Raw genomic sequence first — 21871 nt, 5'->3', positions numbered from 1 at the left:
CTAAGGAGGACATTCTCTTCCATAAAGGCAGTAGAATTGTCCAAAAATCAGGAAATTAACACCGATACAATACTATTATCTAGGCTAGAGACCTTATTCAAATTTTGCCTGTTGTTCCACTAATGTCCTTTATAATTAAAAAAAAAAATTTTTTTCCTGATCCAGGATCCATTAGGATCACACATTAAATTTCTCATGTCAAATTTGTCACGTCTTTTTTTTTATTTTATTGAAGTATAGTTGTTTTACAATGTTGTGTTAATTTCTGCTGTAAAGCAAAGTGATTCAGATATATAATATGGAGATATATATATATATATATATATATATATATATTCTTTTCCATTATGGTTTATCACAAGATATTGAATATAGTTCCCTGTGCTATACAGCAGGACCTTGTCGTTTGCCCATTTTTGTCACATCTCTTTGTCTTTCATGACCTTGAGGAAACATCTTTTGACTATCTCTTTGACTTATGAATTTTTTCACCCACTGGTTTAGAAAAAAGGAAATCCATTTATTACACTGGGGACCTGGAAGAGAGAAGAGCATTTCCTCTCATTTTTGACCACATTTCCTAAAACAAAGTTTAAGAACAAACGACCCATTTTCAAAGAAACTTTCCTTGATCACATTATTCTAATATTTCCCTTAAAAATTTTTATTTACAGCACCTATTATCATGCAGATATATTATTTGTTTGCCTGTTTGTCATTGATCTCTCTGACCCCAGGAAGGTAGACACTTATGTCTTGTTCCTCAAGAACATGAGCCCAGCACAGTGCCTAGGACTTAGAGCTAGTCAATGAATATCTGTTGAATGAATGAATGAATGAAGAAATAAAAAATGCCTCTAGGGTTTGTAGTTTAGACCCTCCTAGAAGCACGGAGATGAAGAGTAGTGATAAAAGAAATGTTCACATATTGAGGTATGGGGAAGTCATTCTGGCTTAAACATGTGTTAACTTGAATTTTATGCTAACTAAAACAGCCTGTTTGTGGCCTATCAAACATACATTGTACATCTGCTTTAATTATTAAAGAAAAGGGCACACTGACCAGAAGTAAAGAATATCCATGTTAAGAATAAAGATTAAATGCCCCTCTTGGGATGCCAATGCTGGTCCTCTTTTGATGATCAGACTCCCTTCCCAGGTGCCAACACCATACTGACTCGCTGGGTACTCATGGTCTGTTCTTTTTTTTTTTTTTTTTTAACCATGAAGAAATGTAACCCTTACTTGTTTAATGTTCTTTGTTCTGACCAGATATAAAACTGTACTGGAAACCATGCTTCCCTGGGGCAGTTTCTCAGAGTGATCTGGGAAGTGGGCTTCCGGGCTAGTCCTTAGTTTGGTTCAGGTAAAACTCTTTTTATTCTTACTATAGACGTTTATCCATTATTATTCTTGACAGCAGGAAGAGAGATGATCTGGTAAGTGGGTAGGGAGGCCCCTGCGAGGTTGTAACTAGACTGTGTGTGAGCAATGAATGCGGGCGAGAACTTTCCGTTCTGCAGGGATCCCCTTTGAGGCCCAAAGGTCAGTGAGGTCGCGATAGTGAGAGATGCTTGGACTGTAGTTGGGCTAAGTCGTGCCCACAGCTCAAAGAGATAAGGAAATCGTTGCAGAGTCTGCATCTCCGCCCTCGATCCTTGCCTCCCAGGGACGCAGGGTTTCGTTCTCTTCTTCCACTCCCCGCTCCACCCCCTTTTCTCGTCCACTCCCTTCCCTAAACACGCCTCTCATCCACACCCTAGTTCAGGAGAGCGGGGCATTTTCTGCACTCTGCAAATCCGTCACAAATCTGAGCAAGTTGTCTGGGGAGTTGGTTGGGGGGAACGAGAATCAAGGAAGGTTCAGGTGTGAGGTCCGCCGACACCAGGGGCTCTGGGAGGATGAACGACAGCCGGACAATGTAGGGGCATCCACCTCTCCAAGTTCGGCCCAGGGCAGGTGGTAGCGAAACGGATGCGGAGGATGGAAGAAAAGAGAGTGTCCAGGCCTCAGGAATGGCGATGCCCTAAGGCCGGCGTGGCGGTGACAGTGGTATCCGGAGGGTCGTCCTGGGCAGCGCAGCGGGGGCTGGGGGCCGGGCGGCTTCCGGCGTGGGCATCCGGGGAGGAAGGGGTATCCCGGGCTAGGCAGGGCGGGTTTCCTTTCGCCGGGGCTGCGCGGGCAGAGTCGGCAGTGCGGGACCGCGCCACTGCCGCACACTCTCAGGTGCCGATAGCTCGGCTGCGCGCGGGGAGGCGGCTGGCTGTCCGCACCCGGCCGGGATGAGGTACAGAGGACCCATACCCGCGATCCTCTGGGGGTTCTCGGCGGCGCGATAATTTACTGCTCTCGCGATATTTTCAGAGATTCCCGTCGTAGCCCCCGCGTATGCGGTTACCAAGGTTACCAAGGCAACTGGGCGGCACCAGCGCGAGCTGGAAGGCGGCGTACGTCGAATTTTTGTAGGCTAGCCTGGGAGACTTGAGGAGTCGCTTTCCCTGAGCTTCCAGTCCCAGAGACCACGGCCTCTGCTCCAGGCGGTAACCCTTACCCTGGGGGCCATGGGTCGGATCTCGGGACTCGTGCCCTCTCGCTTTCTGACGCTTCTGGCGCATTTGGTGGTCGTCATCACCTTATTTTGGTCGCGGGTAAGACCCATGGCCTCCCTCCTCTCGCCCCCCTTCCCACCTTGGGGTGGTCCCAGCCCCACCGCACCTTTCCCCCGGGGCCTTACCCGGCGGGGTCCTCCCATTCCCCCGCCATCCGCCGCTCGACCCTCTTTCAACTTCTCTTTCTTTCTGCCCTGCTCCCCAGGACAGCAATATCCAGGCCTGCCTGCCTCTCAAGTTCACCCCCGAGGAGTATGAAAAGCAGGACATGCAGTGAGCACTTGGGGCAGAGTGGTCAGAATTAAGCAGTAGTGGGAGTGAAGGGGTGTTAGAAAAAGTCCAGAAGGCCTAAGCCAACTCCCTTCCTTTCTGCAGGCTGGTGGCAGCGCTCTCTGTCACCCTGGCCCTCTTTGCAGTGGAGCTGGCCGGTTTCTTCTCAGGAGTTTCCATGTTCAACAGCACCCAGAGCCTCATCTGTATCCTTTTTACTTGTGCACCTTTCCTGTACGGCCCATTTCCATCTTAACGCCCTTCAGCCACCTAACTAGGCCTTTCTGGCACAGTGGTATTGCCCTAGCAGGCAAACAGAATCCCTCCAGTTGAGAGATCTTCTTAGGTAATGTAGAAGATTTAATACAATCTTTGATCATTTGTTAAGCTCCTGCTATGCGTCAGGCACTGGAGATCTCAAAATGGGAGTAAAACAGTTTTCTATCTTGAGGAAGAGGCAGACACAGAGACAGACATCTGTAATTCAGTGTGATAAACACTGTGCCATAGGATGTGTAAAGATATGAAGCACTATGGGAACGCAGAAGAGACTGAGGAAGATGGATCAGGGAAGGCTCTTGACACTGGGATAGTGGACGGGGAGGACCAGGGTGCTGGAGAGTGATTCTAGCGGGGTGTATAATGTCACTGTGAGCATTCCTGTGTGCTTGGAGTAGATGGGGAGCCTACTACTTCACCTGATAGATATGGGGTGGCGGTAGCTTGGGGTCCCAGCTGTGCAGGCTCAGTTCTGGCCTCCATTCACGTGGCAGTCCTAAAACTCAGAAGTCAGGGCTGCTGGCTCTGGCCTTTGCAGTGTGGTAAAGGGAGCAAGAGGTGCCCTGCTCCCCAGGAGGTGAACCAGAATGCAGATGCCAGTCCCACCACTGGCCTTTTCTGGCCCATCACTACCTATTGATCCAAAAGCTTTCCTTGACTCTGATGCGTTCCCAAGCCATTGGGACTCACTGTAGTGCATCTGTGGCCCTATCCTTCTTCATATTTGAGCGTTGGGAGTGCACCACGTACTGGTACATTTTTGTCTTCTGCAGGTATGGTAGCACCCAGTGTTTGAGGATGCGGAAGGACGGTTTACTTTAAATCTGAAGGTTTCCCTTACCCAACCCTTTACTCCATGTATAAGATATCAGATCCACTCAACATCCCGTGGTCTTTTTGAGGTCCCCCACTCCTACACTTTGGGGGTGGGATTGCTGGCTTGGGGGTTTGGATATTTTTATTGGAAGGGACCCTGAACCCATCACCTACCTTCCGTAGTGCCATCCCAGCCATCACCGAAATAGCATTATTCATCAGCGTCTTTGGGCTGAAAAAGAAACCTTTCTGATACCTTCGTGACTGGAAGTAGGGATGAAGGCTGGAGAAGCAAGGGACCACTCACCGTTCCTGGAAGAAGGAAACCATAGGCTTCAACTCTCCCCCTAAAACTGCATTTGGTGGAGGATGTCAGTGTTAGTGTTAGGGTAATTGTCTCTCGAGTCTGGAGTTATGAGTTTTGTTTACAGTTCTTTGTAAAAAAATATATTTTAGGGTAAGATCAAGACATAGGAATTCCCTGGCGGTACAGTGGTTAGGACTCCGCGCTTCCACTGTAGGGGGCGCGGGTTCGATCCCTGGTCGGGGAACTAAGATCCCGCATGCCGCGCAGAGTGACCAAAAAAAAAAAAAAAGAAAGATCAAGACATAAAAATTTCAGGAGAAAATTGGGGTGGCCAATCTACTATAGAAACGGAACAGCTTTTCACTCTAAGATACTATATGTCGCTTTTATTTTGGTTATTACGGTAGATTTCTGGCAGAAGGGAGTGGGCAGGGATATGTAAATAAAGTGAGGCGGCCGGGTGGGACAGCCAGCTCGTAAGTGAGTGGAGCATTCTGGGAGGAATTAGCCTTTGTTTTTTTGACGCTAAATGCAAAAATATATTTTATAACATCTGCAAATAAATGTAGCAACAGAAATAGAAGAACCTAGATAGCTTTAAGTTGCTCGGGCTAACGTGTTGGGTTCTCACCCTCGATCATAGTGGAATCTTTTTACCAGAGTACGGAATGCCCGACGATATTCTGTATCGTCAGGTAGGATAATCCTTACCTGTTTCTCCTTTCGGAGAACAGAATGGAATATGATGATTGGAGCTCGCATGATTTCGTGATTAACGGCTGTGCGTAATCGGGACTTGCAACATCCTGATTGCTCCTTTCTGATTCTTTCTGACGATCATAATTTCTACCGTGTGTTTTCTATAGATAGAGATTAACTGTAGTGCTGTGGTGAATTTGCTGAAAAATAACGTTAGGATTTAGGATCGGTAGTTCTGTTTATGTCGTGATTAAAATAGTTTTTTAAGGTTTAGTTAACGTTTTCTTTTTTAAACAGAAGAAGCTTAAAAGTTTTTTTTCTGTAGTGGTTGTATAGTGGTAATTCTTAAATATATATTAAGTTTTATGATAGTGAATGTTGGTTAATGTTACTTTCTAGAATTTTAACGACGTGTTACATGTGTTTTTGGTTTTTCTGAAAAGTGGCTTTCTATGTCTTTTTTGTCTTGTATTGAAAGTATTGGTATCAGAGCTTTCGTTTTGCTGTCTGTGATACTCTTCTTGTATTAGACTTACCACGCAGAAACTGGGCGAAGCTCCTGTTTTCAGTTAGTAGTTTGGAAAGAGGACCGCGTTTATGCTTGATAGCTTATACCGAGACTACGTTTAAAAAGAAAATATGGAAACGCAGTATTTGGAATTGCAAAAAGCACAGGAGTCGAAGGTTTTATTTTATCACAGGATGAGTGCTTCCGAGGTTACGTTTTTCCAGAGAATGTTTGTTGTATGTTGGGAAGGCTTTTTTTTTGTACATTTCAGTTTTTAAAGGGTGGAGTCCAGGTCATTCTAAACAAGCACAAAGCCATGCACGGAGGTGCTTTCTGGTGATGTTCCGAAAGTGATACCTATACGTAGACTATCTTTTTCCTAGTTCTCTCTGTTTTCTGACAGTGCTTTTTTATTGAGTGCACACTGTATGCTGTAGTAGGTACTGAGGGAATAGATATGAGCATGATCCTCGGCTATCACCGATATTGTGGCTCATGGAAAGAGACAGAAGTGTCTGAAACTCCCAGAGTAGTTTAATTCTAATTTGTGATAAAAGCTGCACCGGCTATTTACAGGTGTTACGAAGGAGTGGTTAATTTGCCCAAGGTGGTAGGAGTGCTGCTTCTCTGGAGCTGTTTGAGTGAGGTCCTGGAGTGTGGCTGGAGCAGAGAGGAAAGGGGGCAGATTGTCTGCGAGGAAAGAAAGATGGACCTTTGCAAGGTCACGGGTTGGAGACTTGGCCCAGGAGGACCCCACATGCCGCGGAGCATCTAGGCCCGTGCGCTACAACTACGGAGCCTCAGCTCTGGAGCCCGGAAACTACTGAAGCCTACACGCCTAGAGCCCATGCTCTGCAACAAGTGAAGCCATGAAGCCACGACAATGAGAAGCCCGCGCACCGCAACGAAGACCCAACGCAGCCAAAAAGAAAGAAATTAATTAATTAAAAAAAAATCTTGAAGTGTCATGTCTGTAGGCTGTTACACTGTGAATAGCACAGAAAGTTGAGGATACATTCCAGGGTTTGAAAACTGGTGTCAGTTTCAGCAAAGAAATCACTCAAGTCCTTGAGGAATCTGTGAGGTTTCAGCATATCGTGTTTCATTTTTGTCTTACTCAAAAATGTAAATGAAAACATCAACCAACGTTCACGTTGGAACTGCACTTGTACTTAGGACATAACTCCATTTATGAAATCATGGATACAGAGTAGAATTTACATAAAGAATACTGTACATTTTATGATTTGCAGATTCTGTTACATATCCTTTATATCAGTAAAATTTATAATAAACTTGTGTGCATACACAAATGAATACTTTTTTTGTAAAGTGGGTTGTTAAACATTTACCAGCCTTTCTTGCTCCTGCAATCCCAAGAAACCTCTCATCACCAATGATTTCCTTGTTCCTAAATCCAGAGGTTCCCTCTCAGACTAGAGTTTGATCTCTTTCCAATATGTTGACCACTCCCCTCATTTGAAATTTGTTCTCCCTTCGTTTCTGAAAATTAGTTCCCCTGGCTTACCTCCCGCTGTTCTGGCTGCTCCTTCTTAGGCTCAGCTAATGAATATTGACTGAGAACCCACAGCTGGCCAGTCACTGGGGACATATTACCGGGTTGTCTCCTCTGCTTGCCTCTTAAGTGTCGGTGGTCACTACTCCTTGGGTGACTTCATCCACCTCTTGTCTTCAGACACCACCCAGCTGCTGCTGGTTTCCATGCCTTGGCTCTCTTCTGTGATCCCCAGCCTGGGGCAGAGACCGGAAGGGAGCTGTGGAGCCAATCCTGGGGTTAACGTGCACCCTCTCTCCTTGGTTGTGTGATCACCAACAGGTCACTAAACCTCTCTGTGCCTCAATTCCTTCATCCCCACTCCAGAAGTACTTACTACAAGCACCTCAACTATCTATCTCTTAGTCAACACCAGAGGCTTTGCCAATTAGCATCAAAACTAGGTTTTCATTTTATTGTGAAATTAGTGGCTTGTTAATCAGCATCAGCCAGTCATGAAAAAACAAATACTGCTCGATTCTACTTATACGAGGTACCAAGAGTAGGCTCAAAGTCATAGAGACGGAATGTAGAACGGTGGTTGCCAAGAGCCGGGGGAAGAGGAAAATGGGGAGTTGTTTAATGGGTAGAGAGTTTCAGTTCTGCAAGATGAAAAGAGTTCTGGAGATTGGTTGTACAACAATATGAATGTACTTAGTACTACTGAATTGTACACTTAAAAGTGGTTAAGATGGTAAGTTTTATGTATTTTTTATAATTTAAAAGTAAAAAAAATTAAAAATCAGTGGGGAAAGGGATTAGTCAATAAAGTTTATTAGAACAACTGAGTAGGCATTGGGGGGAAAATATGGATCAATATCTTACAATTTTAGATCACAGAAAAGTTTCAAAAACAGTACAAATGTCCTGTATACCCTTCACCCAGCTTCTCCAGATATTCACATCTTGCATAGCCGTGGTATAATTATGGAAACCAGGAAATTAGTGTTGATACAATACTATTAACTAATCTACAAGTCTTATTTGAATTTTTCCGGTTTTCCCATTAATGCATTTTTTCTGATTCAGGATCTAATCCAGGATTTCACATGGCATTTAGTTTTCATGTCTCCTTAGGCTTTTCCAATCTGAGACAGCCCCTGTCTTTTTTTTTTTCCTTTCATGATCTTGACACATCTGTAGAGTACTGGCGAGTTATTTTGCAGAATGTCCCTCAATTTGGATTTCTCCAATGTTTCCTCGTGATTAGATTGAGGTTATGCATTTCTGGTAAGAATACCACAGAAGTAAATAGTTTGGAGTAGGGAAGACATAAGTATGAAAACAAGATGCAGAAGTCATAAAAGACTGATATATTTAAATATGTATTTAAAATGTTAAAAGTATGCGTGGTAAAAAAAAAATAAGCGAAAGTTAAAAGATAAATGAAAATCTAAAGAAAAATATTCATAACTCGTATTAGAAAGAGCTAATTTTGATACATAAAAATGTCCTACAAATCTATAAGAAAAATACCGACAACCCAATAAAAATGTACAAAAAAACTGTACAGACATTTCACAGAAAAGGAAATATAAAGAACTCTCAAATATATGAAGAGATGCCTGACTTCATTCAGCATAAGACAGATGCAAATCATGCCTAACTTACATTCTCAATGACCAAGAAGTTTCATAGAGAGTTGAAGAGGGTATTGGGTTTAAGTAAACAAGCCTCACCTGTTTGTTGGTGGGAATAAAAATTGGTAACACATCCACCTGAGAGCAATTTGGCAATATTCCATCAAAATCAAAATCAATCACAAAGACCCACACCCTTTGACCTAGGACTTTCACATCTAGGAATTAGCCCTTCAGATTTGCACACGGGTAGAATGGGGATGTGTAGATTATTCCTTGCACCTTTGCTTGTATTGGCAAAAGATTGGAACCAAATGTCTGTCAACGGGGATTGGTTACACTGCATTACCACATAACACTGCAGCCAGGACAAAAGCAAACTTTATACACGGTTATGGAACAGTCTCCAAGATACTTAAGTGACAAAAGCAAGTTACAGAACAGTTCGTGTAGTGTTGTTCCTTTTGTGTAAAGAAAGGTGGAAAGCTATGTGCACAGAGCATCTCTGGAAGGAGGGAAACTACTGGGAGGACTGGTGGCTGAGAGGCGGAAGCTGGAGGGCTGGGAAAAAAGGGTGAGAGACTTTCTCCATATGCTCTTTTGAATTTTTGGAATTTTGAACCACGTTCATTTTTTTTTTAAATCAGTCATCAATTTTATACACACCAGTGTATACATGTCAATCCCAGTCGCCCAATTCAGCACACCACCATCCCCACCCCACCGCGGTTTTCCCCCCTTGGTGTCCATACGTTTGTTCTCTACACCTGTGTCTCAACTTCTGCCCTGCAAACCGGTTCATCTGTACCATTTTTCTAGGTTCCACATACATGCGTTAATATACGATATTTGTTTTTCTCTTTCTGACTTACTTCACTCTGTATGACAGTCTCTAGATCCATCCACGTCTCAACAAATGACTCAGTTTTGTTCCTTTTATGGCTGAGTAATATTCCATTGTATATATGTACCACATCTTCTTTATCCATTCGTCTGTCGATGGGCATTTAGGTTGCTTCCATGACCTGGCTATTGTAAATAGTGCTGCAATGAACATTGGGGTGCATGTGTCTTTTTGAATTACGGTTTTCTCTGGGTATATGCCCAGTAGTGGGATTGCTGCATCATATGGTAATTCTATTTTTAGTTTTTTAAGGAATCTCCATATTGTTCTCCATAGTGGCTGTATCAATTTACATTCCCACCAACAGTGCAAGAGGGTTCCCTTTTTTCCACACCCTCTCCAGCATTTGTTGTTTGTAGATTTTCTGACGATGCCCATTCTAACTGGTGTGAGGTGATACCTCACTGTAGTTTTGATTTGCATTTCTCTAATAATTAGTGATGTTGAGCATCTTTTCATGTGCTTCTTGGCCATCTGTATGTCTTCTTTGGAGAAATGTGTATTTAGGTCTTCTGCCCATTTTTGGATTGGGTTGTTTGTTTCTTTAATATTGAGCTGAATGAGCTGTTTATATATTTTGGAGATTAATCCTTTGTCTGTTGATTCGTTTGCAAATATTTTCTCCCATTCTGAGGGCTGTCTTTTCGTCTTATTTATGGTTTCCTTTGCTGTGCAAAAGCTTTGAAGTTTCATTAGGTCCCATTTGTTTATTTTTGTTTTTATTTCCATTACTCTAGGAGGTGGATCAAAAAAGATCTTGCTGTGATTTATGTCAAAGAGTGTTCTTCCTATGTTTTCCTCTAAGAGTTTTATAGTGTCCGGTCTTACATTTAGGTCTCTAATCCATTTTGAGTTTATTTTTGTGTATGGTGTTAGGGAGTATTCTAATTTCATTCTTTTACATGTAGCTGTCCAGTTTTCCCAGCACCACTTATTGAAGAGACTGTCTTTTCTCCATTGTATATCTTTGCCTCCTTTGTCATAGATTAGTTGACCATAGGTCCGTGGGTTTATCTCTGGGCTTTCTATCTTGTTCCATTGATCTATGTTCCTGTTTTTGTGCCAGTACCATATTGTCTTGATTACTGTAGCTTTGTAGTATAGTCTGAAGTCAGGGAGTCTGATTCCTCCAGCTCCATTTTTTTCCCTCAAGACTGCTTTGGCTATTCGGGGTCTTTTGTTTCTCCATACAAATTTTAAGATGATTTGTTCTAACAAATCAACTAACATTTTAAAAGAGTGTGAGCCTGCAGCTGCTTCTGTTCCCTGTCTGGAAATGAAGCTAAGGCAGAGGCCAGCAGGGCTGGAAACAGAGAACCAGATCCCTGATGACATCACGTGAGTACCTGGACCCTGCTGTTTCCAGCTACATGCCAGTCATGTGAGCCCTCAGAACCTCCTTTCTAGTTTAAGTCTGCCTGAGCTGTGTTGGCAAGTGTCTTGATCATAAGATCATGGTGGGTGCTTTTTTTTCCCCTCCAGCTTTATTGAGGTATAATTGACAAACATGATGTGTTGTGGGTTTTTTTCTTCTCTTTGGCCGCACGGCATGGCTTGCGAGATCTTAGTTCCCCGACCAGGGATTGAACCTGCGCCCTCAGCAGTGAATGAGCAGAGTCCTAACCACTGGACCACCAGGGAATTTCCCCATGCTCTGTTTAATGATCTCTTTTCTTGTATATTATTGTAGCTCCTGGTGCCAGCACGGTGCCCGGCATTGTAGAGTGAAAGAGCCCTCATTTAACAAATGAGGAAGATGAGGCCCAAGCAGAAAGCTATTCGCTTGAGGTCATCATGCAGACAGGGAGAGCTGGGACCAGAACCTGAGACTCCTGGCTGTCAGGCCAGATCAGTTGACTCAATTCAGCAAGTGTTTGATAGAGGAGCTTGTTAACCCAGTGAATGTCTTTCTTTTTTTTTTTTAAGCAGATATTCATTTTTATTTATTTATGGCTGTGTTGGGTCTTCGTTTCTGTGCGAGGGCTTTCTCTAGTTGCCGCGAGCGGGGGCCACTCTTCATCGCGGTGCGCAGGCCTCTCACTATCGTGGCCTCTCTTGTTGCGGAGCACAGGCTCCAGACGCGCAGTCTCAGTAGTTGTCGCTCACGGACCTAGTTGCTCCGCGGCACGTGGGATCTTCCCAGACCAGGGCTCGAACCCGTGTGCCCTGCATCGGCAGGCAGATTCTCAACCACTGCGCCACCAGGGAAGCCCCCCAGTGAATTTCTAATGAATATAAGGTTGCAGAGTGAGCGTATGGGATCAGGAGGCCTCCCAGGCCTGCTATGCTGGGCTCTCCTTTAAAACACTCCTCACAGCATGGTTCACCATCATTCATTATTCATTTGCCTGCCTGGCTTCTGCACTGTGCTTGGTACCTGAGAAGGGAGAACTACACAGATTAAAGAGATACCAGTTTATGTACTATATTATGTTGCATACAAAAAAGAAAAATGAAGAGATATTCTATATATGAAAGAAAACATTGACTAACCAATTTAATAAAAGATCCCATCAAGGCATTTCTCTGAGCCTAGGTTTCCCCAAATGTAAAATCAAGCCGATACCTACTTCATAGGATTGTCCTGAGGGCTGACTGATGGTGGGAGGTATTTACAATGTTCCTAAGAACACTGTTGTAACAGCGGAAAAATTGGAAACAACCTAAAAGCTGGTCCTTGGACTTCCCTGGCGGTCCAGTGGTTAAGACTCCACGCTCCCAAGGCACGGGGCACGGGTTCCATCCCTGGTCAGGGAACTAAGATTCTGCGAGGAGCGGCCAAAAAAAAACAGAAAAAAAATTCCAAAGTTGGTCCTTGAGGGACTAGTTAAATAAACTGTGGTGAGACTTCTGGCTAAACATGGAAGACATGTAAACATGAGCATTTGTCTTCTCTCCCTTCCATAACTGAACTGGATAACAGGAGAGGCGTCAGAGAGGCATGTATGTACAAGGACAAAGACCCGGAGAGAAGACAGCAGTGGATAAAAAGATTCCAACAGGCTTTAGAGGCTGGACGGTGGCCTAAGAGTGGTGACAGAATGAACAGGACATGATGCTCGGAGATCCTGGAGGTCCCTAGACTCCGGGTCAGGGCCTGGCTGAACACAGAGGGTGGCCGAGAGCCTGTGTTCAGGGTGTCGAGACCCCTGGGTCTCCCTCACCTCTCACAGCTGAATCACACACACCGACCCTCCGCACGCTCATTTTTGGGGAGGCTTTGGACTTGGGGACCCCAGGCGCAGCAAAGGTGAGGCTTGAAGCTAGAAACAGGAACTCCCACCCTGCTCCAGATCCGCCCTCCCAAGCCACACCCATGCAGGACAGGGATGGAGAATGGAGGATATTCTTCTCTCAAAAAACTGAACGACCCCAGAGAAAGCCTGCCACCTGTCAACATTTGGGAGTCTGCGTGAAAAGGCTTCCACTGTCCTACAGCAAAGCCGACAGTCAATGAGTGCCCTCCCCCTACACACGCGTGCGCGCGCGCACACACACACACACACACACACACACACACACACACACACAGCTTCCACTCTGCTTCTTGCTGGCTCCCTATTAAATATTAACAGAGAGCCAACGACCAGCAGACATTTAAGGAAAGTCTCCAAAATGAAAAGAGAGAGACTCCTCCCATATATTCCTCTCAGACATTAAAAAGCCTATCAAAGAAATCTGGAAGAAATAGAGAAACTAAGAAGCACAAGAAAAAAAGAAAAAAACTATATAATTGGAAAGTTAAAAAAAAATGGAAAGGGAAACTCAATGCATATAGTCTGTTAGCATTTGTATTTTTAAAGAGAAAAGATGTATCTATGTCTGTGTCTCTGCACCAACCATTCTGGAGGATTTACAAGACTGAAACAGCAGCTGTGTTGAATAGGGGTCTTGGGTGGCTCAGGACAAAGGCTCGCTGTACATTCTTTCGTACCTTTTGAATTTTGATTGTTACCTATTTCTTGGGTTACAATATAATACTGCATTTTAAAAATATAGATGCAGAGAGATGCGAGAAGATATTGCACTTTGGAAATTAAAAAGGTAATCAACATCCATCTTTATTTAAGGATAAAGAGTAATAGAAAAAAATAAATATAACAAAAAACTTCTTTTCCCCCAAAAGGAGGACACAGGAAAACTTCCAGAAAGTAAAACAAGAAGATGAAGTGGGGGGTGTCCAAGGGAACCTCAGTTTTATGTCTAGTGTTTTAATATTTTTTGAGGAGAATGCATTCATATTATTTGCGTAATTAGGACACTGAACGTGGGTGGCAATCCCTGTAAAGCTCCTCACATGCAGTAGGTACCTGGTAGTTTCCCTTCCCTCCAGGAGCCCAGGGATTGGCAGGCAGCCCCGAGCCTTCCAGTTTGGAGGGTAGAGCCAGAGGTCACAGGGTTTGAGTAGCTGATTGTGAGGGAGGCTAGCCCCTTGGTCCCCATTCCATGCAGCCCTCCCAGGGGCATGCTTCTCCTCCTAATTAGAAGGCCTTTTCCGTACATGCTGTATTGAGGGACACACAAGGTCTCTGAAATTAATTACTAGTTTGGTCAAGTTTGACTCATGTGGATGGAGCAAGTTCATGAGTCAGTGGGGCAGCTCCCCACTCCCTTCCACCCCAACTTTGAAGTCAGTTGTTAGAAGAGGAAAAAGCAATAAAAGAAAACCTTTATTAAGCCTTTATTAAAGGTCTCTGCCGTGCCGCCTACGTCAGAATCATTGGAGGTGCTTGTTAGAAGTGAACTTGGGCCCCCTCGCACATCTTTCGAATGAGCGTTGGGAGCGGAGCCTGGAAATTTGGCTACCAACCCCCAGAGCAGGTAAATGTAGAAGCTACAATCTCAGTTATGCAAATATATTACTTTATTTTTCTTTAGTTCAATTTACCTCTATTTTGGGTCTCCATTCTAGCTGCTTGCAGAAAACATTCTCTTAGTCATTTCCAGGTGAACTCACCTGGTCTCCCCACCCCACCTCTTCTCCCGCCTCCACCACTGATGTAAATGTGGGGAGTTCCCTAGCATCACAGCATAGGTGGGGTGGGTGGGGAGGGCTGCTCGGTGAGCGTCCTCTCTTGGGGATAAACCCTCCTGGGTCCCCGCCTCCATGGATCTATGTGTTCTCATTTCTATTCTGCTGCTGCCCCCAGGATCCAACAGCAATAGCAATGTGCCAGCTTTCCAAGCCACACCGCATGGCCTTGGCTCCCCCAGTGTATTCGGGGTTCCGTCCCTTCCATGTCCCGTGGACTTGGCCGTTGGGGAATGAGGATCACTCTTAAACCCGTGTCTATCATCGTGTCTGGTCCTCCACTAGCTTCTCCCCTGCTAGCGTAGGGTGTCGGGGCAGGGTGTGGGTGGGGAGCGCTGCCTGTTTGTACCTCCTTCCAACCTTACCTGTCTGAGACCCAGACCCTGAGGCTTTTGAACTCAAAAACCTGGAATTTGGCATCTTTGTTTTCTGGCTAGAAAGTAAAGTAATCTCAGGGCCGAAAAGCAAGAGCTAGTCTCCCACAGCATCATCTGAGACCATCAGGGAAGCTGCTCTTTTCTTCCTTTTTACATAGGCTGAGCCACCCAGACGTTCTGTGTCAGCGCCCAAGGACCAGGGAAGTGGCGGCTCCCGGGAGGGGAAGGGAGCTGAGCGCATCTTATCTTAGATCTGCTGGGTCCCCACACCCAACAGACACTCCCAGTTCACTCACCTCCCCCGGACAGCTGGGAAATGACACCTCTGGTGACAGAGCCAGTCCCAGGCTTCTGCTGGGAGGGGGTGGGGTGCTGCATGGGGTAGGCTGTCACACCCGGAGGCCCTGGGAAGCCTGGGTGGGGGAGGGAAGAAGCTAGCTCCTGTTTGTCCAAGGCCACCAGCCTCCCCTGCCCCCCTTCCAGGGACACAGTGAGCACCCCTGCCCCCGGGCCACTAGGTCTCCTTCTTCACTCTTGAGGCTGGTCCTGACCCATGCCACCGGACAGGCAGCTCACCTGTTCCCATCTTCCCCTGCGTCAGGGGGCCAGTCCTTCTGGGAAGGAGCGGGGTGGGTGTGTCAGCTGCTGCGCCAGTTTAGAGGACCTAAATGGAGACCAGTCAGGGACGGCAGGGGTAGTGGATTATCTCCTACCGCGTCCCAGATCAAGCCATTTAACACATATACATGTAGCCTCTACATGTGTAGTATATTTTGGGTCCAGAGCCAGGACAGGAGCTGTTAGGATGACACCCATGAGGTTAATCCGCACGTAAAGTAGTACCAAGTACCTGGGTACCGCAGGTGCCGTCCCTGCCTACTTACTGTCCTTCCGCCTAAAGGAAAACCAAAACAACAAAACAACAAAAAGCAAAAGTCCTGTCCTTTCGCCCAGGCCCTGTGCCTGGGATCAGAGGTTGAGCCCTCCTGCTGCTGCCGGCGTAGCTGCCCCCACTCTGGGACGCAGCTAGGTTTAGGCCAGTCTGCAGCCACCACCTGAAGCAGCCCCACGGGGCAGCCCCGTGCTCTCCTCCCGGCGCCCTAAGCTTGCCCCACCTCAGTCAGGCCTCTCCTGCCAAGGACCCCCGGTCTGAACCTCAGCTGTGACGATCGTGTTGCTATCCCCCCTACTCAGCTGTCAGGGGCCCCAGACCTCCCTTGAGATATCCACCTGCGGGCCAAGGGGCTGGGGACCAACTGCCACCACTTCACCTCAGCAGCGGGGTCCCAGCTATCCGCATGGCCCGGGAACCTGCACTTGCCCCTTCTGATTTCCCCCCGCCCGCCCATTCCACATGCTGAAGGCGGGTCAACAGGCGTTGGGACCTGGGGGCAGGCCGAGACCCGGGGCTGGGTGGTGTGCGGACCGGTTGATGGGTTTCACGGAGTTGGAGGAGGACGTGTTTGGGGCTGAAGGGTGCCGTAAGGGCCAGGCGGCGGGGGCACGGGGACGACGGGGAGGGCTGTGGTCAGACCGGGTGGGCCAGCTGTCAGTGTGGGGAAGCCGCGGCCGCCAGGCTCCGGGCTCCCGGGCGATGAGGGGGTGGCTGGGGCCCCGCGGCGCCAGACCAGCTGCCCAGCTAGGCGCAACCTCCGCTCTCCGCGCCCCGCCCCCGCGGCCCGGCTGCCGACTAGAGGCCCGCCGCGCCCCGCCCCCGCCCGCAGTGCCCGGATGTGAGTGACGTGCGGCCGCCATCTTCCTGTCCCGGGCAGCCAGCGCCAGTCGGAGCCAGCGCGAGTCGCCGCCGCCGCCATCACTGCCGCTGCCAAGTCCTCCGCCCGCTGCCCCCGCCATGTGAGTTGGCGCCCGCGCCCGCACCAGGTGGCCCGCGCCGGCCGCCACCCTTGGGCCCAGGCCCGGGGAGGGCCCGGGGTTCGACTCGCGCCCCGCATCCCGAGACCAGGCCGGCGCCAGTGACTGCGCGCAGGCAGCCGGAGGGCCCCGCGTCCCCGGCTGGCCGCGCGGGCCCTGGCCGCGGGAGGGAGCGGACCGGCGTGCGCCCGCCCCGCCCCTGTCATCGCTGCCGCCTGTCGTTTCGGGTCCACCCTCATTTGACAGACGGGGAAACTGAGGCCCGGGGGGGAGGGGTCCTCACTCAAGGTCACGCAACAACTCGCCCGCGAGGCCGGACGGAGTCCAGGGTTCCTATCGGGTGGCTTTCTTCCCGGGAAGGAGGAAGGGAGGGACGGATGGATGGACAGGCGGATGGGCGGGGCCTTGGCTGCGGGGCCAAGGGCTCCAGGCCTTGGGTCTTGATCCGTCCCTGCCCTTCAGGTCGGCCACCGCTGCCACCGCCCCCACTGCCGCCTCGGCTGGGGAGGGAGGCCCCCCTGCGCCCCCTCCAAACCTCACCAGTAACAGGAGACTGCAGCAGACACAGGCCCAGGTGGATGAGGTGAGTTGGGGGGGGGGCGGTGTCAGAGGCCAGTGGGAAGGACCCTGAGGGTTGGCAAACCGGTGTGCGGGCCCGTCTTGGGTTGGGGGTGATGGCAGTTCATGTTTATGAGTTTGGGGACAAAAATATGCCATGCCCGGTCCTTGTCAGCATGCAGTTGGGAGGGCCGTGGGGTGTCAGTCAGCCTTGCTAGCCTGGGGTGTTCACCCTGGGCGGGTGTGCTCTGGTGACTGGCAGGCTGTTTGAGGCTCGGTAAATAGAGGGTGCTGCTGTGATATCTGAGATGTCTGGCTACCAGCATGCCCCTGATGCGTGCTCCTTGGCGCATCTGCGGCTGTGCTAGGCATGTTCTGTGTATGTCCTTGTCGTGTTAGCCAAGCAGCATCGGGGTGCGTGTTGCATATGTGGGCTCATGGTGGAGGAGTGCTCTTTGCGATGGGCCTTGGCACACTCCCCCTGCCTTGCGGGCCTTCCCCCAGGTGGTGGACATCATGAGGGTGAATGTGGACAAGGTCCTGGAGCGGGACCAGAAGCTGTCGGAGCTGGACGACCGTGCAGACGCACTCCAAGCAGGGGCCTCCCAGTTTGAAACAAGTGCAGCCAAGCTCAAGCGCAAATACTGGTGGAAAAACCTCAAGGTAAGGGTGGAGGCAGGCGGGAGGGCAAGTAGGAGGAGTGGTGGGCGAACGGGAGTATCATGGTCTGTCTCACTGACCCTCCCCTCTCGCCCCCAGATGATGATCATCTTGGGAGTGATTTGCGCCATCATCCTCATTATCATCATCGGTGAGTAGGGTGGGAGTGGTTAGGGCCCCTGAAGAGGTTTCCCCTGTGATTTCTGGGTTTTGAAGGTCATTAACCTAATTTTTACTATTCAGCAGAAAGCACATATAGCTGCCAATAGAAGTTCTGATTCATCTACAGCCCCAAACCTTGAAGCTGTTTAGCTTGCTCTTTGCCTGATTCTGGGCAATTTCTGTTAAGATTTTTGGAAACAGGAAAGCTGGTGGATCCCCACTGCTCCCTTGAGGACCCTTTGGGCCTAGGAGCCCAGTCTGGGAACCCTGGAATTGGGGAGTGGGAGAGCAGCAAAGACCCAGGGGCTTGAGAAACAGCTAGGAAGCCAACCACCCCACTGTCTGAGAGCTGTGGTCTCAGAGGCCCAGAGGATTAGGGGTCTGTGGCCCCAAGGCCGTAACGTGGAGTTGCAGAGACCTTGGAACCGACCTGTCCAGCCTCTTTGTGTTACAGATGGAGAACCTGAGGCCAAGAGGGGAAGGGATGTCAACCAGCTGGGAGGTGGGGAAGATGGGAGCAGGGCCGGGCTGACACACTGCTTTCTCTCTCTTTCTCCTTTCTCCCTCTTCTTCCTTCTCTTTCCCTCTCCACAGTTTACTTCAGCTCTTAAACCCCTGAGGAGCCTGCCCTGCCCAGAGAAGGGCCTCTCCCCCCCACCCCCAGCTGCTCCTCCACCTCTCAGCCATATCTTCCAGCCCCACCTCCCCGGATCCGTGTGTGTGTGTCGTGTGTGTGCCCCCTTGTAAATAGCCAGCTGTTATTTATACATATATAATATTATATATATTTGGTCTGTTTGTAGTTTTATTACTAGAAGATTTTTTCCGGTTGTCCTTAACACCCCTTCCTGAGGTTCCCATCACCTCCTTTTTCTCTTTCCCTCCTTCCCTTTCCCTTTCTTCCTGACCAGCCTCAAGTCCCCTTCATTTGCATCTGCTATGCAGTCCTCTCTTCCTCTCCTTCCCTTGGATTTAGCTGATCCTTCCTCCCGCCCTGGACTTCCCCATACCTCCAACCCCCTGCAAAAAATATAAAAAGCAACTGTCCAGGCCTCCCTAGGTGCATCTTCTTTGCATCATTGGGAGGCTTCGAGACTGGTCCCTTATGGTCCTAAGAATCCCAAGGTCTTCTGGGAGCTTCCAGCATGTTAATTAGCATCCATTTGCCTACTGACATCCCTTTTGGTTTCCTTCCCCCCCCCCCCCCATTTTCTCTTCTGTTCAGTCTTTCAACCTGTGTTTCTTTTTTACTGAGGAGTTAGTCCCTGTTGGGCCTTGTATCACACTTTCATTTGCATGACGTTACTTGCAGGTGGTGGGGAGCCTGGGCTTTTGGGGAGCCAGCCTGTTCTGGCCCCCAGGATCGCCCCCTCCTAGCCCCCCTAGTCCAGTTTGCCTCCCCTACCCCGATTTTCCAAACCTCTTGTCCCTCCTTTCCCTCCCCCCAGCTGGTGTGTAAGTGTCTTGGAGTTCAGTGTGTTATGATGGACCAATAATTCTGCCACTTGGAGTCTCTCCCCACATTCCTGCTCCCCAGTTTCCATGTGGGGTGCTCAGTTGACATTCCCATGGGGTCTCCCTCCCTCTCATCTGCCTGATCTGCCTCCTCCTCCTCCCACCAGGAGAGTTGGGGCTTGGCCACAATCTGATCTCTCTTGGGAGAGGTGGCTGCCAGTGTGTCGGGGGGGGGTCATCACTGCCTTGGGGAGGATGGGGCAGGGCAAAGAATCCCCCCAGTTCCTTCCTGAAATCTCTGGCCCCACCCCTGTTGGGGGCTGGACTGAAATCCCTCCTCCCTCATTGGGGGGGCGTTGCCCCGTCACTGCCCAGCTCCTCTGACTGCCCCCTTGAACTCAGGCTGGGGGTACTGGTCACTGCCAATGTGTGCATGGGACGCGCTGCAAGACGGGGATTCTTGCCCCTCTCCGGGTCTCTTCTTTAGGTGAAATGATGAAGGAAGGGTCTAATGTCTTTTTAAATGGCACAATTTTAGGGGTCTGAGGGTGCAGTCCCTTAACCTGCCACTGGAGGGCACCCCCTAAACTTTCTTCCCCCCCACAGTCGAGGTTCCTGTGTGGAGGGGGAGCAGGGAGATCAAAGCTGTGGTGTGAAAGGGTAGGGAGAGATGCTGGGGGTGAGGGTGCTGTGTTCTAGACCCCCCATATTATCCCAGTATCCCCTGCCCCCCTTCCCTCACCCCATACCCCCAATTCTGTGGCGCATCCAGATTGTGAAAATGTACAATAAATGTGTAATGAGTAACCAGGTGGTGTTCTAAGATCTTTTCTTAACCAGTGGGAAGCGTATTGGATCTGCAGGTGTAACAGGAAGGTTGAGAAAGATACATCTGGAAGCGACAGCTTTGCCAAGGGGCCTGACCTTGGGCAGGGCAAAGGCAAAGTGTGATTCCCCAAATGGCCACGAGGGGGCACCAGGAGTTGATAATGGGAAGTGTTCATGATCCCAGTGTCTCTCGGTCCTGTGAACCCTGAGGTCTGGGCTTCCCAGCTTCCTCCCCCCGCAACTCTCCCTTCCCTGCGGGCATGCTCTTGCTGTTCATTGGATCCCTTTCTACTCCTTGATTGAAGTCTCAAATGCTCTGCAGTCTCTCCCGTGGTCATTTACTCCTAGGCCTGAAGTAGATGGAACAACTGTGAAACATCTCTCCCTCATTGTGCCTAGCACAGTGCTAACATCCAGAAGGCGTTAGTAAATACTTACTGAAAAAAACAGCTCAGGGAGATCCAGCTGAGTGCGGTGTGGAGCTGGCTGTAGATGGCCTGCTGCCCCTGCACTCTGTGTTGTCCGACTGGTGGCTCTGGACCCCATACTGAACTCCTTTAACCTCCAGCTCTATAACGCCCTTGATGTTGCACCCTAGCATCCCTGCCCACAGGCACTTTTAACAGTGGGTGGCGAGTGCTAGGTGAGTTCTGGAGGGCCCACTTTTCTGGGCTGCAGCATAAGGATTCAGCAGCTTAGGAAACCTAAATAGTGTTTCCCAAACTTTTAGGCTCCTATGAACTACCGGGAATGCTTTTAAAAATAGATTTTCAGGCCCCTTCCCCGGAGATTGATTCAGCAGTTGTAAAGGACCCAGGTGATTCTTACCATTAGGTATACAGTCATTGTAATGTTCATCTCTTGTTGAGGGCTTACTATTTTCAAGACAGTGCTCAGGGCCTTTTTGTGCTTCATCTACTGAGTCCTTCACAGGTTTAGGGTTCCCGCAGGCCTTAGGACCCACCTTCTTTATCGTATCAGGGACCTGGGTTCAAATCTTGACCCCACTGGAGACTAGCGTGTTAATCCGGATACATTATGTAACCTCTCTGGATCTCAGTCTCATTTATGAGACGGTGGCAAGTAGATCAGCCGCCTCCTCTGGGTTTGTAAGAAGCGCATGGCCTGGCCCACAGAAAATATAATCTGGGAGGTGGCTATCATCTTCATCGTTACCACGCGGCACTGAGACCCGAAGAGCGCTTCACCGTAATGCTAGCAGCTTTCAGCTTCAGGGAGCTTCAGGAACCCAGGTCCGCAGTCCCAGCGCGGGGGCGCTCTTGTCACGCGCCTGACGGCTCACAAAGCGCCCCCACCAAAGCCACCACCCCTCACATCTGCGCCTGCGCAGACTCGGCCGTCCTGGGTTAGCGTGTTGTCGAGGAAAATCCCCAGCTTCT

At 48.8% G+C, this 21871-nt stretch overlaps 2 protein-coding genes across 5 annotated transcripts; both read left to right on the top strand.

Annotated features, from left to right (window-relative positions):
* The first annotated feature begins 330 nt into the window (after positions 1–330).
* On the top strand, positions 331–6805 carry TMEM107 (transmembrane protein 107). Of its 4 annotated transcripts, none has more exons than XM_082440893.1 (6): positions 351–1866; positions 2365–2648; positions 2815–2882; positions 2985–3085; positions 3835–3931; positions 6065–6805. In XM_082440893.1, exons 2-6 carry the CDS (start codon positions 2562–2564, stop codon positions 6261–6263), a joined length of 552 nt encoding a protein of 183 aa, XP_082297019.1. In that variant the 5' UTR covers positions 351–1866; positions 2365–2561; the 3' UTR covers positions 6264–6805. The 4 variants fall into 4 exon arrangements, with proteins under 4 accessions (XP_082297021.1, XP_082297019.1, XP_082297020.1 ...); XM_082440894.1 differs by having other exon boundaries at positions 351–2052; XM_082440895.1 differs by lacking the exon at positions 6065–6805 and adding an exon at positions 4158–5107 and having other exon boundaries at positions 331–2648.
* A 9838-nt stretch (positions 6806–16643) lies between these two features.
* Positions 16644–20450, top strand: VAMP2 (vesicle associated membrane protein 2). Its single transcript, XM_082440896.1, has 5 exons — positions 16644–16790; positions 17271–17391; positions 17871–18029; positions 18126–18177; positions 18783–20450. Coding segments are annotated over exons 1-5 (351 nt in total). The 5' UTR covers positions 16644–16788; the 3' UTR covers positions 18800–20450.
* The last annotated feature ends 1421 nt before the right edge of the window (positions 20451–21871 follow it).

This window comes from Balaenoptera physalus, assembly GCF_965194825.1.
Source record: "Balaenoptera physalus genome assembly, chromosome: 20".
Classification (NCBI taxonomy): domain Eukaryota; kingdom Metazoa; phylum Chordata; class Mammalia; order Artiodactyla; family Balaenopteridae; genus Balaenoptera; species Balaenoptera physalus.
The sequence above is the reverse complement of the archived record's forward strand: the minus strand, read 5'-3'. Positions and strand labels throughout refer to the sequence as shown.

Bases quoted from the DNA above. Each gene is read 5' to 3' on its own strand.
- TMEM107 (XM_082440893.1), top strand. From the start codon at position 2,562: ATGGGTCGGATCTCGGGACTCGTGCCCTCTCGCTTTCTGACGCTTCTG. The intron at 2,883-2,984 runs GTGAGCACTTGG...TCCTTTCTGCAG, and splicing joins TATGAAAAGCAGGACATGCA to GCTGGTGGCAGCGCTCTCTG. The intron at 3,932-6,064 runs GTATGGTAGCAC...GGCTATTTACAG, and splicing joins TACATTTTTGTCTTCTGCAG to GTGTTACGAAGGAGTGGTTA.
- VAMP2 (XM_082440896.1), top strand. The intron at 17,392-17,870 runs GTGAGTTGGGGG...GCCTTCCCCCAG, and splicing joins CACAGGCCCAGGTGGATGAG to GTGGTGGACATCATGAGGGT. The intron at 18,030-18,125 runs GTAAGGGTGGAG...TCTCGCCCCCAG, and splicing joins ACTGGTGGAAAAACCTCAAG to ATGATGATCATCTTGGGAGT.